General features: G+C 38.6%; 2 protein-coding genes across 4 annotated transcripts; one reads left to right on the top strand and one right to left on the bottom strand.

Moving 5' to 3' along the window:
- The first annotated feature begins 299 nt into the window (after positions 1 to 299).
- On the top strand, positions 300 to 962 carry LOC117341384 (putative nuclease HARBI1). The gene has a single exon (XM_033903237.1). The coding sequence runs from the start codon at positions 300 to 302 to the stop codon at positions 960 to 962; it is 663 nt and encodes a 220-aa protein (XP_033759128.1).
- Positions 963 to 1,376: 414 nt separating this feature from the next.
- On the bottom strand, positions 1,377 to 5,863 carry LOC117341505 (uncharacterized serine-rich protein C215.13-like). Of its 3 annotated transcripts, XM_033903376.1 has the most exons (5): positions 5,533 to 5,863; positions 5,126 to 5,265; positions 4,604 to 4,748; positions 3,326 to 3,715; positions 1,377 to 2,915 (listed from the first exon to the last, which is right to left on the bottom strand). In XM_033903376.1, exons 3-5 carry the CDS (start codon positions 4,641 to 4,643, stop codon positions 2,278 to 2,280), a joined length of 1,068 nt encoding a protein of 355 aa, XP_033759267.1. In that variant the 5' UTR covers positions 4,644 to 4,748; positions 5,126 to 5,265; positions 5,533 to 5,863; the 3' UTR covers positions 1,377 to 2,277. The 3 variants fall into 3 exon arrangements, 2 of the variants coding, with proteins under 2 accessions (XP_033759267.1, XP_033759266.1); XM_033903375.1 differs by having other exon boundaries at positions 5,126 to 5,863; XR_004535652.1 differs by lacking the exons at positions 1,377 to 2,915; positions 3,326 to 3,715 and adding an exon at positions 3,809 to 4,114 and having other exon boundaries at positions 5,126 to 5,863.
- Between the last annotated feature and the right edge of the window lie 9,417 nt (positions 5,864 to 15,280).

Genomic DNA, 15,280 nt, shown 5'->3' with positions numbered 1-15,280 from the left:
ACAGATGAAGTATTCAGAGGATTGTTCAGGATGTCTAGAGATACATTTAGTGTTCTGGTAGATTTCATAACAGAATGTCCCGATTGGCAAAGACATCACACAGGAGGATATGATCCTATACCCGTTGATAAACAGCTATATGTCACATTATGGTATTAGGTGGCACAGACACTATAAATAAAATAGCAGACCGCTTTGGAATTGGTGAAGCGTCCGTCATTGAATGCCGAAAGAGGATTATAAAAACTATCTTAAATCACTTAAAATCTAGGTTCATAAAATGGCCAAGTCCAGGAGAAATGGCAGAAGAAGCTGATGTGTTTTCACAAAGGAATGGTTTTCCAGGTATCATTGGAGCGCTTGATGGGACACACATACACATAAGTAAGCCAAAAGATCATCCCCAGTCCTATTTCAACCGTAAAGGATATTACTCTATCCAGATGCAAGCTGTTTGTAGACACGATATGAGACTAACACACGTTTTTGTTGGATATCCTGGCAGTTGCCACGATGCACGTGTCCTTAAAAACTCAGACATTTGGAACAATGGGTTGCAACTCTGCAACAATACTTACTGCATTCTGGCTGATGGAGCCTATCCTATCAGAAGATGGTTACTCACACCTTATAGAGACAATGGCCATCTCGGAAACCGTGAACGAAGGTATAACCATTACCATTCATCCTGTAGAGTCGTTATTGAGAGGTCATTTGGGCTACTGAAAGGACGATTTCGACGTCTGCAAAACCTTCAGACAAGCAGTATCAAAACTGCGTGTCAGATAATTATGGCTAGTTCTGTGTTGCATAATATATGCATTTTACAAAAAGATGAGGTCAGTGATTTCCTGGAGGAAGATGGTGATCAGCCAAATCATCACCAACCTGTTCCAAACATTGTAGAAAATGATGCGGAAGGAGTTCTCAAAAGAAATATTATTGCCAATCGACTGGTGTGAATTCATTCATATGGTGTGTATATTAACATTGAATTAAAAGGATATATGACTTCATCATCTGTTGAATAGTTATTGTGAGTAATTAAACATAGTGTGAGTGAGATTGTATTCTTGGCATTGTACAATAACAGTACTGCTACTGATAGATCATCATTGGCTTGCTTTCAATTCAAAATTTCAGAATATGTACACAGATACTTCCTTCCTTGGATTGTTCTTCATTTTTTCAAAGTATTAAAATATATTGCACATACAATACCATGCTGATTTTTGTAATTAAATCTTTATTCTTTAACAAAATAACATGTATATATCTGCCTGATAAATTAAAAACAAAAGTTTTGCTGTACAAAATTTGGGGGAAAAGTAACAACCAAATTGTTGTCCCCTACTGTGTAAAAGGACAATGTGAAGGTCATAAGGTAAACTATTTGTTCATTGGCATAATTACAACAAATATCACAAATACTTTCAGCGAGCAACTGACCAAATAATCACACTCATAAATGATGGGGATGACAAAAAGTGCCTTCTTGCTCCATTTTCCCCCTAATACATTTTAAGTAGCTTTTAGATGAAAGCCACTGATTTTGATATGCATATGAACATATACAAGATTAGATATATTAACAGCTTTTCTATATTCAATATAGATGGGTGCCAATAGAATACATATTTTCTTTAAAACCTTTACAATATCAACATCAACACATATCCAAATGCAGTTGAAAAAAATTAGCATAAAACAAATGGTCATGGTTAAACTTGCAATCAAACATTCACTCTCTGATAACAAAGTGAATTTGAGGTTGAGGTATATAACATTGTTCTTCGAAAATGCACTGTATGGTTACAAGGTGAAAAACATTATACCGGTACAAGGGAAAATGTCAAGAAATTGAACTTATTACTATTATATAATACAATTTATGGACCATTCAGATTATGTTACCATGCCTACAATAGCAAGCAGCTTTCACAAATTAAAAATTGCCACCCTCCTCCCTTTCACATGACCTGTAATATAGGTCAAGGCCATCTGTTTGCAAACTTTGTTGTCCAAAATGTCTTTTTAAAGATAAATATTGATGACAGGCAGATGATGCACCACAAGAAAAGATCACTTTGCTCAAGGGACCAGGTGAACTAAAAACATGTAAACTAACGATTCAATCAAATCTCAATCTCTACAACCTTTTAGAGGCCAATAAAAAATCAAATATAAACAACAACAACAAAAAAGATACCAGATCTCTCCTTAAACTTGATGTCTGTCCATTTTCCCCAATAACGGTATTAAAGTAAAAAACATAAATCATTTCTTGCTTAAAGCTCCCACCAACTCTTTCAAGACATCAAGTTTTTCTCTATGTCGAGCTTCTTTCTTTTCATTTTCTGACTCTTGATTTTTCATCAAATCATTTAAAGACTGGATAACATCAGCTCTCGAGGAACATCTTCTTTTCTTGTTTGCATCGACAGGATCATTTGTATTTGGCTTCTTTCTCTTGGAAGATTCAGAGACTGTTGCATTACTTGCTGCACTAGTGGTATCTTCAGTTTCATCTCCGTCTCTACTGGAGTCTAGACTATCATCAATATCTGTAGCATTCTGTGCTGTGCTGGACAGTGTTATTACTGGTACAACTGCAGGATCTTGCCCCAATAATTCTTCCATTTCTTCTTTATATTCAAAAGCTTTTGTTCCATTCCCACTTTTCTTCTGATGATCTTTGAAGTTTTTATAACCCCTTACCAAAGTCTTAAATCTTCCACTAACTTGGTCTGGTGTATAGCTGTAACCCCTTTTCTTAAGATTTGCTGAGATTTCATTCCACATGGATTTCTTTGTTTTTTGACCAGCTTCAACTTTCTTCGAGATTATCCTATAATCTTCTAGGAGAAGTAATGTTGCACTTCTGTTCCATGCACCGCATCCCGAACCCTCTGTATCTGTCGTATAAAATAGGACATATCTCATGACTCAAATAAAGTAATAATCCTCACCAATATTTTCCCACAAAATGTTAAGTTTGGTTCACTGAAAAATCAAGGAACAAGATATCCATAACACTTATGTGGCTCTATTTTGATTTAACCTTTGATCAATGTTGTAGTAATTAAATGCCACATATAAAATAAGTATCATGTATATCATTTGAAATTGAACTAACTAAAAAATTCTCCAAAGTTCATCCTAAAATAATGACTTTGTATCCCATTTATAAACACATGTCCCTTTGAATTAAATGTACTTGTTTTATTCAATAATTGCCATTAAAACAAAAATAATGAGGAAAACCCCACATAAATGCACATTATCAGAACCTGTTTAAGTCTTATTACCACTTGGTTGGTATTACCTGTTGAAGAGGTGCTAGTAGATGGGCTTGGGCTTGGTCTGACGACAGAAGATGGGCTTGAGCTTGCTCTGTCGGCAGAAGATGAGCTTGGGCTTGGTCTGACAGCAGAATATGAGCTTTGGCTTGGTCTGATGACAGAAGATGGGCTTGGACTTGGGCTTGCTCTGCCGGCAGAAGATGAGCTTGGGCTTGGTCTGACAGCAGAAGATGAGCTTTGGCTTGGTCTGATGACAGAAGATGAGCTTGGGCTTGGTCTGATGACAGAAGATGAGCTTGGGCTGATGACATTGGTTGACCTTGATGAAGGGCTTGAGATAGAATTGGCTGCACCATCAAATGTAGTAGACATCTGAAGAAGCTCCTTAACAAGGGATCCAAGGGCTTCACTGTCTATTACAAACAACAAACAAGATAAATATTATAGATGTATATGGACAAAATCAAAAGAAATTAGATCAAAGTGAAAGAAAAACTATTTATTCAAATGGTAGTGAATTGCAGGAGTTACGTGTATTGCTATTTTTCCATCAAGGATTTTTAAGAGTACATTTTACAGAGTCTTTGGCATTAAACTTGGTATTAGTAGAGGTCCAACACAAGCTTGGGTGGAACAAGTTCCTGTCAGCAATATCAAACTATTGAGTATACCTAAGGCCCATAATGTGATGGTAATTAATTGATTTACATGCTAAAGTATTAAATTACTTAATAGATCTGTAGTATTCGGCCATCTCTGGCTCCATGTATGCTGAAATACTGCCACTTGGTGTATTGATTTGAAGCTTAACACTATAATAAGCAAAATATAACATGCATTAGGTTGTATTAATTATATCAATGTATATATTAAGAAAATAGGTTGCCTGTCAGCCATCCGGTACTCCTCAGGGAATAAATAGTGTATTTTTGTGACAATACCCGATGAGTTCAGGATGGCCTGTCAGCATGCAAGAGAAATTCAATGCTTAAAAATCCAATGAGCTAATAAAAAGCAAGAGACATTGTCTTACTGGCAATAACTCTGAAACTCTAACTATTTAAAACCACATTTTTAATCTTAACATGTATGGCAGTTTGGTGAAAATCCACAAGCACCGACAATGATTTTCTAAAATAGCGAGTGACCTGACCTTCGTGTGGCAACATTGTATTATTTTATTTATAATTGTAAAGTCTTGCAATAAATTTATCTTATCATTTTTTTTAAAGGAATGTTTCTGTGTACTGTGTAGTTATATGAATATGGAAAAAAAAACATGGTTTGTGAAATTAAAGTACCTTTTATTGCTGGCCATATCCATTTGCACAGGGATTGCATAAAATTTCTAAATCAGCTGTTTCTCTCTGCAGCAATTCTAGTGTGTCGTAGATGGCACAGTGTGCATGGAATGTTTTATTACATAGGGTGCACCGAAGGAATATCCTGGATAATAATAATAAAACACATATAAAGAATATTACATTAAAATGACTTAATGATAAAATTTCACAATTGCACAATCAGTAAAACAACTTGTCACAATTTGTGCAACAAATTAAAAAAAACTGTACTGTATTATTTGAAGCTATAGGCTACATGTACAGTATGGTTTTAAAAACAACATATTAGTCTATATAACTATATTACATGAAAAAAATGTGTCGATTATCATGGCTTTTTAAAAAGATAAAATCTGACACCATAATCATTCAAATCATAGGCCTAATTGTTTATAAAAAATGGACTTCATGCAGGATACTTTTTGGAATTGAATATTAGTCAAAACGTTGATGTAATTAGCAAGTTGTAATCACATGTACCTATAATTTCCGTCAACAAACAACGGAATATATTTTTTACTTTCTTCCTGTTCCTCAAATGCTTCTAAGGAGTAGATTGTCGGGTGTTGTTTACACATAAAGCGAGTCCACTTGGCTATAAGGGAATCTTGAGTTGAACTCTACAAAATGACAAACAAACATTAGATTAGACAGGAATATTATTGCAAAATTTATAGCCTAGCTAGGCCTAATGCAAATGCTTTTGAGAAGCACATGATCACAGGGTTTGGCAGTTGGCACGGGTTTTAAAATGATATCGTTTGACGCAAATTTGCACAAGTGATCGACTGTACGCACACAAAAATAATAATACTCCAAGAACACTTATCAGACGTTAACCTGCACCATTACGGCGTTTTTTACATCGACGATCGTAGTTCACTCACCATGCTGTCGCCATCTTGCTTACGTCATTGTTCCACTCACACCACCTCTTCTGGCGGGACAGGCTGCACATGTCCAGAACAGTGTTCCGATCCTGTTCTGTCTTACTCGGTTGCAGTTCCAATTGTTCCGGATGTTCCGGACAGCCAACCGTGCACGCCCAAAGAGTCACGAGACCGCCATGTTGCCATTAAAGATTGTTTGTTATTGACTCCCCATAATGCCTTGCGTGGCATAGTTGAATAACACAACAAAAGGATCCGGATGCAGTCCGCAATTACAACTGTTCATTACAACAAGCGCATTAAAATTTACATGGTAGCAAGGACAACAAAAAAGTATTCACGGGTTATTTTTGGGACGTAATGGTATGGGGGCGTTACGGTTTTTTCGGCCGAATCGTCTTGCACTCATCATTAGGATTCGTGTCGGGTAAAACAAAGGGAATGGAACAAACGATTTCTCATTTTGATAGATATTATTGCTAATTGCGCTTGTATGTTGCTTATGTAACGTATATATATATATGCTCGATATAAGGAACGTGTTACGAGGTTATCAGACATTTCGTCCCATTTGCTCAAAAGACGATATTTCGGCCAATTTGGTTAAAGTTTAAAGCTTGTGCGTTTCTGACATTGTTTTCTCTCTATTGACATCTGACTTGATGTTGGCATTAAGTCAAATATACATCATTTATTGATATTTCGGATGAGTTCGATTGTATATGCCAATGACATCGTTCCTATTTTAAGAAATCTCTGTCGACTTGTCTTGGTATGTTATCAAAATTATTGTAGACGAGTTCAGGCGACGATAGCTTGAAGTAGCTCCCCGACACGATGTTGTATACAATATCGCATCTAAGAGTCATCTAAAAAGTCAATTTATTGATATCCATACTTTTTCAGTATGTATCATGATTAACCATGGGACTTGATGTCGGAATCCGGTGAGGCATTTCAACATCAAAATGCAATTGTTGTTACTTCAACCAAAGAGTTTATGGTAATAGATGCAAGACAGTTTAACTATTTGATGTCTTGCAACCACTCTGATTACTGCGAAATGGGAGCTTTGAATACGGTACAATTTTTGCCATATAAGTGTAATTTAAATCACCGCCGCCATTTGCATTTCCAAGGTCAAAACAAAATAAGTGTAAACGCGTACGTAAAGTAACATTCAGCCAAACAATGTCACAATGTCCCAAATTATTTGGGGACACTTTGCCTGTCATTACCACAATGTCCCAAAATACCTTGCCACAATGTCCCAAATGTTACCACAATGTCCCAAAAAATATTTCTCATGTTTTAAATAGAGATGGAAAGAAAAAAAAATCTAATTCGTCCTTGTTGATATGTCTGTAGTCTTCCCTTGATACCCCTAAAGATGAAATGAAGATGAACTTGATAACGATATTCTAACATGTATATATTGCACATAACTACATCTATTACTACGATAATCTAACATGTATATTGCACATAACTACATGTATTACTACGATAATACTTATAGTACAACTAATGCTGATTTGCTATTTATCTTTGTTATATACCATTATTGAACCCCAGATTTCTATAGAGATCTAAATTGACACAGATATAAACAAATGAATCAAGAAAAGTGATGAAAAATAAATTAAATGTTTTAGTTTTGTGTTTCAAAATTGGTAACACCATGGACATATGACTTTGAAAACCGTTGTCAGTATGTGACCGGGTGGGGTGTCCTGCTGGGTGTCTTCGGCAGTATGCTTCAGTGAGGTAGCACTATAAATCGGCAAAAGTTCCGGCCAAAAGGGATCAGTTAGTTAGTTAAAATGCTGAACGGCCCATCAACGCTATCCAGGTCAAAAGAGATCAATTTGGCTTTGTTGACTTCAGTAACATCCCTAGGTGGCTGTGATTCAAATTTATACAATGAAAGGACTGACATGGGCGGGGCCAAAAGGGGTCCATTTGGCGATATTGATATTAACAACTTCTCTGGACCTAAGCAATTTATGGCATTGATATTTCGGCAGTAACATCCCTAGTTGGTTGTGATTCAAATTTAGACAACTGAAAGGCCGGGACCAAAAGGGGTCCATTTCGCAATATTGATATAAACGACTTCTCTGAAACCGAGAAATGGATATCGCTCATGATTGCCTGGTAGCATCAACATGGGTTGGGGAAAATTGTACAAATGATGGGGCTGACCCGAATGAGGCCTCTGGGGTGGGGCCAAAAGGGATCAGTTAGTTAAAATGCTTAACGGCCCATCAACATTATAAAGGTCAAAAGGGATCAATTTGGCTTTGTTGATATAAACCACTTAAGTAACATCCCTAGGTGGCTGGTATTCAAATTTATACCAATGAAAGGGCTGAGGGGCGGGGCCAAAAGGGGTCCATTTGGCGATATTGATTTAACTTCTTCTCTGGACTTTAAACAATGTATGGCATTGATATTTCAGCAGTAACATCCCTAGGTGGTTGGGATTCAAATTTATACATATGATGGGACTGACCCCACGAGCGGCCAAAAGGGGTCCATTTTGCAATATTGACATTAACAACTTCTCTGGACCCAAGTAATGCGTGAAATAAATATTTCAGTAGTAACGTCTGTAGTTGACTCGGTTTCAAATTTATACATCTGATGCGACTCCCCTTTAGCACTCAGCATATTAGGAATGGGACGACTGGTTCACCAGTTGTCAGTATAATGTGCTGCTGGGTGTCTTCGGCAGTACGCTTCAGTGAGGTACCACTATAAATCGGCAGTCACAGGCTACCACAAGGAGACATCACACAAACATACCACAGCCTCCCAAAACCCATACGCACTCACCACACGCATACATGTCGCACGCACGGGAGGCCGTCCTTAAATGACCTTAGCTGTTAATAGGACGTAAAACAAAATAAACCAAACCCCAAAGGCCTGAAGGGCGGGGCCAAAAATTGTTCATTTGGCAATATTTTTAGCCCACCATCTCATGATGGTGGGCTATTCAAATCACCCTGCGTCCGTCGTCCGTCCGTAAACAATTCTTGTTATCGCTATTTCTGAGAAAGTGCTGAAGGGATCTTTCTCAAGTTTCATATGTAGGTTGCCCTTGGTCCCTAGTTTCTCTTCTTATCAGCTTTCTCTTCCTAATGTCTCCCTTGACAATGCCTCATTTTTGGCCTTTAGTTGAGCGTTCGCAGCTGTGAGGAAGGCTTTGGGTTCTGTCCCCTAGCCGAGACATACCAAAGTCTTTAAAAATGGTAGTTGCTACTCCTGCTTAGCGGTCAGCATGTTTGGAGTGGGACGACTGGTTCGCCCGTTGCCAGTATAATGTGGCCGGGTGGGGTGTGCTGCTGGGTGTCTTCGGCAGTATGCTTCAGTGAGGTAGCACCCTAAATCGGCAAAAGTTCCGGCCTATCACAAGGAGACTTAAAACGAACATATTGCAGCCTCCCAAAACACATACGCACTCACCACACGCATACATGTCGCACGCACGGGAGGCCGTCCTTAAATGACCTTAGCTGTTAATAGGACGTTAAACAAAATAAACCAAACCAAACCATCTCTGCCATTATCCGTTCCTCTTTACATACACATATAATTAAACACTGTTTAATTTTACTTTTAGTTGTACGATGTCTGAATGAACATTTTATGCTGCTGTTTTCAAAGCGTCGCTCTAAACTAATTTAACCACCAGTCTTGCTAGAATCTGCTCCTCTATTCAGCAGTAACTTTACAATATCTGTATGACCATTCCATGCTGCCTTTTGCAAAGCGTCGTTCTAAACTGATTAAATTACCCGACTTATTCGGATCTGCTCCTCTATTCAGCAGTAACATCACAAACGTTTAGTTTTACGATGTCTGTATGACCATTTGATGCTGCTTTTTTCAAAGCGTCGTCCTTAACTAATTTAATCACCCGACTTATTCGGATCTGCTCCTGTATTCAGCAGTAACATCAACTTTTAGTTGTACGATATCTGTATGACCATTTGATGCTGCTGTTTTCAAAGCATCGCTCAAATCTAATTTAATCACCAGTCTTGCTAGCATTTGCTCCTCTATTCAACGGTAGCACACAAACTTTTAGTTTTACCATGTCTTTATGACCATTTCATGCTGCCTTTTTCAAAGTGTCGTCCTTAACTAATTTAATCACCCGACTTATTCGGATCTGCACCTCTATTCAGCAGTAACATCACAAACGTTTAGTTTTTCAATGTCTGTATGACCATTTGATGCTGCTTTTTTACTTTTTTCTCACATGCCCATGTCAATGTACGTGCTGTGAGGAAGGCTTGGGGTTCTGTTCCCTGGCCGAGACATACCAGAGTCTTTAAAAATAGTAGTTGCTGCTCTTGCTTAATATATTGGGAGTGGGACGACTGGTGGCGCTCAACATATTAAGAGTGGGACGACTGGTTCGCCCGTTTTCAGTATAATGTGACCGGGTGGGGTGTGCTGCTGGGTGTCTTCGGCAGTATGCTTCAGTGGGGTAGCACTATAAATCGGCAAAAGTTCCGGCATATCACAAGGAGACTTTAACACGAACATACCGCAGCCTCCCAAATCATATTTACACACTCGCCACACGCATGCATGTCGCACGTACGGGAGGTCGTCCTTAAATGACCTTAGATGTTAATAGGACGTTAAACAAAATAAACCAAACCAATTATAGTGTGGTCACTGAACCATGGTGAGTCCTGGTCAGTCTAGTATTTGAAAGATCTTATCAAAATCACCTTTTCGCAAAGAAATTCACTGCCAACTATATGCACATTCCATAGTGAAATACAAACATTAGCAACACCTCAAACTAGACGTTCCTGGGTGGTTTTTTTTTTTTCTCAGAGGTTTTTGGCAGTAAACAACTTTCACCAAGTCTTCAGTAACTGATAGAATCTGCTTATAGAATGGTAACTATCCACTTCTGCTAGATGTGTTTGAAATATAAATCAATGAATATAAAAACAAAAATATATCCTCACCTCTATTTGAAGTTGGATGATTGGATAAATCAATCAATACATATATAAATATAAATTACTTCATATTTTTTTTCCATTCAAACACTTGAACTTGTAGAATACTTCAGTATGGGAAGCATAAATGATGTCTTGTCATTTATGCTACCCATACTGAAATATTCTTGAATAATCCTGCAGAGTACCATACTCTATTAATATACTTATGACATTGCCACCAGTCCTTATAAGGTATCAATACAGGCCCTGTGCATGGTGAAAATAGACTGCGATGTCATCCGAAGTTTGCATCACACATAAGAAAGGTCTTTTGAAGACAGTAAATAAACAAAGTCTTTCAGGAAGTTTTGTTTTTGTTTAACGTCATATTAACAGCCAGGGTGACCTTAGATGTTAATAGGACGTTAAACAAAATAAACCAAACCAAACCATTTAAGGACGTGCCAGGTTTTTGAGGTGGAGGAAAGCCGGAGTACTCGGAGAAAAACAACCGGCCTACAGTCAGTACCTGGCAACTGCCCCACGTAGGTTTCGAACTCGCAACCCAGAGGTGGAGGGCTAGTGTTGAAGTGTCGGGACACCTTAACCACTCGGCCACCGCGGCCCCGCCTTTAAGGAAGTACATAACCCGCTCTTACAGGTCATGTTCTGTCTTGAACAGGTCAATGACTAGAGAAGGGGTAGGTATCAGCCTTTCACACAAAGACACAATGTCACCTTGTGTGACTTAGTGGAAAAGGACATCCTTGTAGATTTCCGGGATGCCTGAACCCATCAATTGGCACTGGAACAAAGGCTTCCCAGTCAACTCCCATGCACCCAGATTCACTATGTGTTGTTTGAAATTATCCTTCGAAGGCATGATTGACTAGAAAACATGTTTGTCAACTGTAAATGCTCGGCAAAAGTTCCGGCCTATCACAAGGAGACTTAACACGAACATACCGCAGCCTCCCAAAACACACATACGCATTCACCACACGCATGCATGTCGCACGCACGGGAGGCCGTCCTTAAATGACCTTAGCTGTTAAAAGGACGTTAAACAAAACAAAAAATAAATCATCAGGTGTCAATGTGGTGAAAGTCCATTCCGGGTCAAAGCACGCTCATACTCGGACACAACGAGAAATTTCCAAAGGATTTTCTTATCGCTTACAACCTGACCAAGAGCAGTGCTGATCAGGACAGCTCGAAATATCTGAAAGGGGAAAACATGTCGAGTCAAGAACATGGCAAAGAATCATCCCCAGGACTGGATATATAGAACTGGCTTGAGGAAATCTGTGTGGAATGAGGTGTGGTACCAACAAAAAAAACATGGAGAAAACAGGTCCTTTGTTAGTCCACCAGCATCTTTCCCATACTCCTCTGCAAAGGTTACACCAAGTCTGTGCTGTAAAACCCCCGGATCCTTATACAGTTCCATTACATCTTCAAAGACACTTGTCTCTCCTCACATTTACCTGCTGCGTGTCCGAAAAGACTGCATCCAGCCTATCAAGTGCTGAAAGACAGAATATAGATAACATAAACTATGCCCAACAGATAACTAAATTATTATTGTCTTCCTTAATGATGTTTCAGACCAAATTTGGTAGAAATTATATTTTGGAGTAGTACAAGTTTTTGCACTGAAGTAGTTTCCTCCCATATCGGTTTGAATTTGCAGCCCTATGCACACGGTTATCATACTCTTAGCTAGTATAACTGACGTAGTTCTATGAGAAATAAAAAAAAAAGTGTTGTAGTTGTGAATAAATTCAGCGTTACTCTTGCGTTAAAAGATCCCATACATTTCTCACCTGTTATTAGCTCACCTGATCGGAATTTAAACAAATTTTGGCGTTATTGATATAAAGCTATATTTGCCTGGTAGCATCACTATGGGGTGGGGATTCAAAATTACGCACTCGCCCAACGCATGCATGTAGCACGCACGGGAGGCCGTCCTTAAATGACCTTAGCTGTTAATAGGACGTTAAACAAAATAAACCAAACCAAAATCCTACCAGATCACTCAACTGGTATTTCAGCTCCAGTATTTTTAGCCCACCATCATCAGATGGTGGGCTATTCAAATCGCCCTGCGTCCGTGGTCCGTCGTCCGTCCCTCCGTCCCTCCGTCCGTAAACAATTCTTGTTATCGCTATTTCTCAGAAAGTACTGAAGGGATCTTTCTCAAATTTCATATGTAGGTTCCCCTTGGTGCCTAGTTATGCATATTGCATTTTGAGACCAATCGGAAAACAACATGGCCGACAGGCAGCCATCTTGAATTTTGACAATTGAAGTTTGTTATCACTATTTCTCAGAAATTAAAAAAGGGATCTTTCTGAAATTTCATATGTAGGTTCCCCTCGGTGCCTAGTTATGAATATTGCATTTTGAGACCAATCATAAAAAACAACATGGCCGACAGGCAGCCATCTTGGATTTTGACAATTGAAGTTTGTTTTCACTATTTCTCAGAAATTAAAAAAGGGATCTTTCTGAAATTTCATATGTAGGTTCCCCTCGGTGCCTAGTTATGGATATTGCATTTTGAGACCAATTGGAAAACGACATGGCCGACAGGCAGCCATCTTGGATTTTGACAATTGAAGTTTGTTATCACTATTTCTCAAAATGTACTGAAGGCATCTTTCTGAAATTTCATATGTAAGTTCCCCTTGGTGCCTAGTTATGCATATTGCATTTTGAGACCAATCGGAAAACAACATGGCCGACAGGCAGCCATCTTGGATTTTGACAATTGAAGTTTGTTATCACTATTTCTCAGAAATTAAAAAAGGGATCTTTCTGAAATTTCATATGTAGGTTCCCCTCGGTGCCTAGTTATGAATATTGCATTTTGAGACCAATCGGAAAACAACATGGCCGACAGGCAGCCATCTTGGATTTTGACAATTGAAGTTTGTTTTCACTATTTCTCAGAAATTAAAAAAGGGATCTTTCTGAAATTTCATATGTAGGTTTCCCCTCGGTGCCTAGTTATGGATATTGCATTTTGAGACCAATTGGAAAACGACATGGCCGACAGGCAGCCATCTTGGATTTTGACAATTGAAGTTTGTTTTCACTATTTCTCAGAAAGTGCTGAAGGGATCTTCCTTAAATTTCATATGTAGGTTCCCCTCGGTTCCTAGTTATGCATATTTTATTTTGAGACCAATCGGAATACAACATGGCCGACAGGCAGCCATCTTGGATTTTGACAATTGAAGTTTGTTATCACTATTTCTCGGAAAGTAACTGAAGGGATCTTTCTGAAATTTCATATGTAGGTTCCCCTCGGTGCTTAGTTATGCTTATTGCATTTTGAGACAAATCGGAAAACAACATGGCCTACAGGCAGCCATCTTGGATTTTGACAATTGAAACCTGTTATCGCATATTTCTAAGAAGTGCTGAAGGGATCTTTCTCCAATTTCATATGTAGGTTCCCTTCGGTGCCTAGTTATGCATATTGCATTTTGAGACCAATCGGAAAACAACATGGCCGACAGGCAGCCATCTTGGATTTTGACAATTGAAGTTTGTTATCGCTATTTTTCAGACGACAGACAGCCATTATCGCTAAACATTAGATTATATATATAGGTTCCCCTTGTTTGAAAAGTACTAGAGGGCTGTTTCTGAATTTACACAGATTAGTAAGACTTAGAGGAAGGGAAAAGTAGAGAAAAGATCAATCTGACATGGAACCTATAAAGATCATTCAATGGTGGGCGCCAAGATCCCTCTGGGATCTCTTGTTTGTGTATCGATCTCTAGACCTAGAAATACTAAACAAGTTACAGGGCCTACTGTTTTTACTTGAACAATAGGAACACCCAATTCCTCACAAACTCCTTCAAAGCAATCCATCAATGTTCTACAACTATCAGATTGAGGTTTCCCAGCAAAAATAATATCAACAAGATAATGATCAAGAGAACAAAGTTTGGATCTAACCTCAACCAGCAAATGAAGAAAAAATGAAACTTCTCGAATATACTGCAAGATATCGCACAGCCCATTGGCAGACACTTGTCTACAAAGTATTCCCCATCAAGCATGAAACCTAACTGGTGAAAATCACCAGGGTGTACAGGTACCAACCTGAATGCCGACTTGATGTCCATCTTCGCTAATAACGTCCCTTTACCCAGATTTGAAATTATATCTAGCACTTTGTCAAATGACGTGTAATTCACTGTACATAAATACTCGTCAATGTGGGAGTTGACACTATTCCCTTCAGGGTAGGACAGGTGCGTTATCAAACGCCAGGTATTATCCGAGTTTAGGGACAAGCTATTAAGGGGATATACGTAACGTAGAAATAGGTTTTATTGAAAATGGCCCAGTAATTCTACCTAAATTAACCTCCTTTGAAACTTTCTCCTTGGCTGCTGTTGGATTCTCTAAAACAAAAACTAAATTCTTGCAATGTGTTGGTGCTCTAGGACCAGTGTATTGCTAAAACCCACTTGTTAACTCACGAGCCACTCTACATAAAGGGTAATCCCTAATACTATCTCTCAACCTATCAATTCTAATGGGTGTTCTCCCGAGGACCCATAAATCATTGACCTCGCCCACGAGCGAACCTCCCTCGGCCCCATTGGTAACCTCTGTTTCCTGTTTGATAGTGGAAGTAACCTGGGTTTGGGGTCCTAAAACGAGGGTTTCATTGATTGAAGTTGGGACGAAAGAAATTGTTGCTCTTTCCTTGACAAAGTATCATTGGATGGTTGCCAGAACAT

Source organism: Pecten maximus, chromosome 13 (assembly GCF_902652985.1).
Source record: "Pecten maximus chromosome 13, xPecMax1.1, whole genome shotgun sequence".
Classification (NCBI taxonomy): domain Eukaryota; kingdom Metazoa; phylum Mollusca; class Bivalvia; order Pectinida; family Pectinidae; genus Pecten; species Pecten maximus.
Note: the sequence above shows the minus strand (reverse complement) of the source record. Positions and strands in the feature narration are given on the sequence as shown.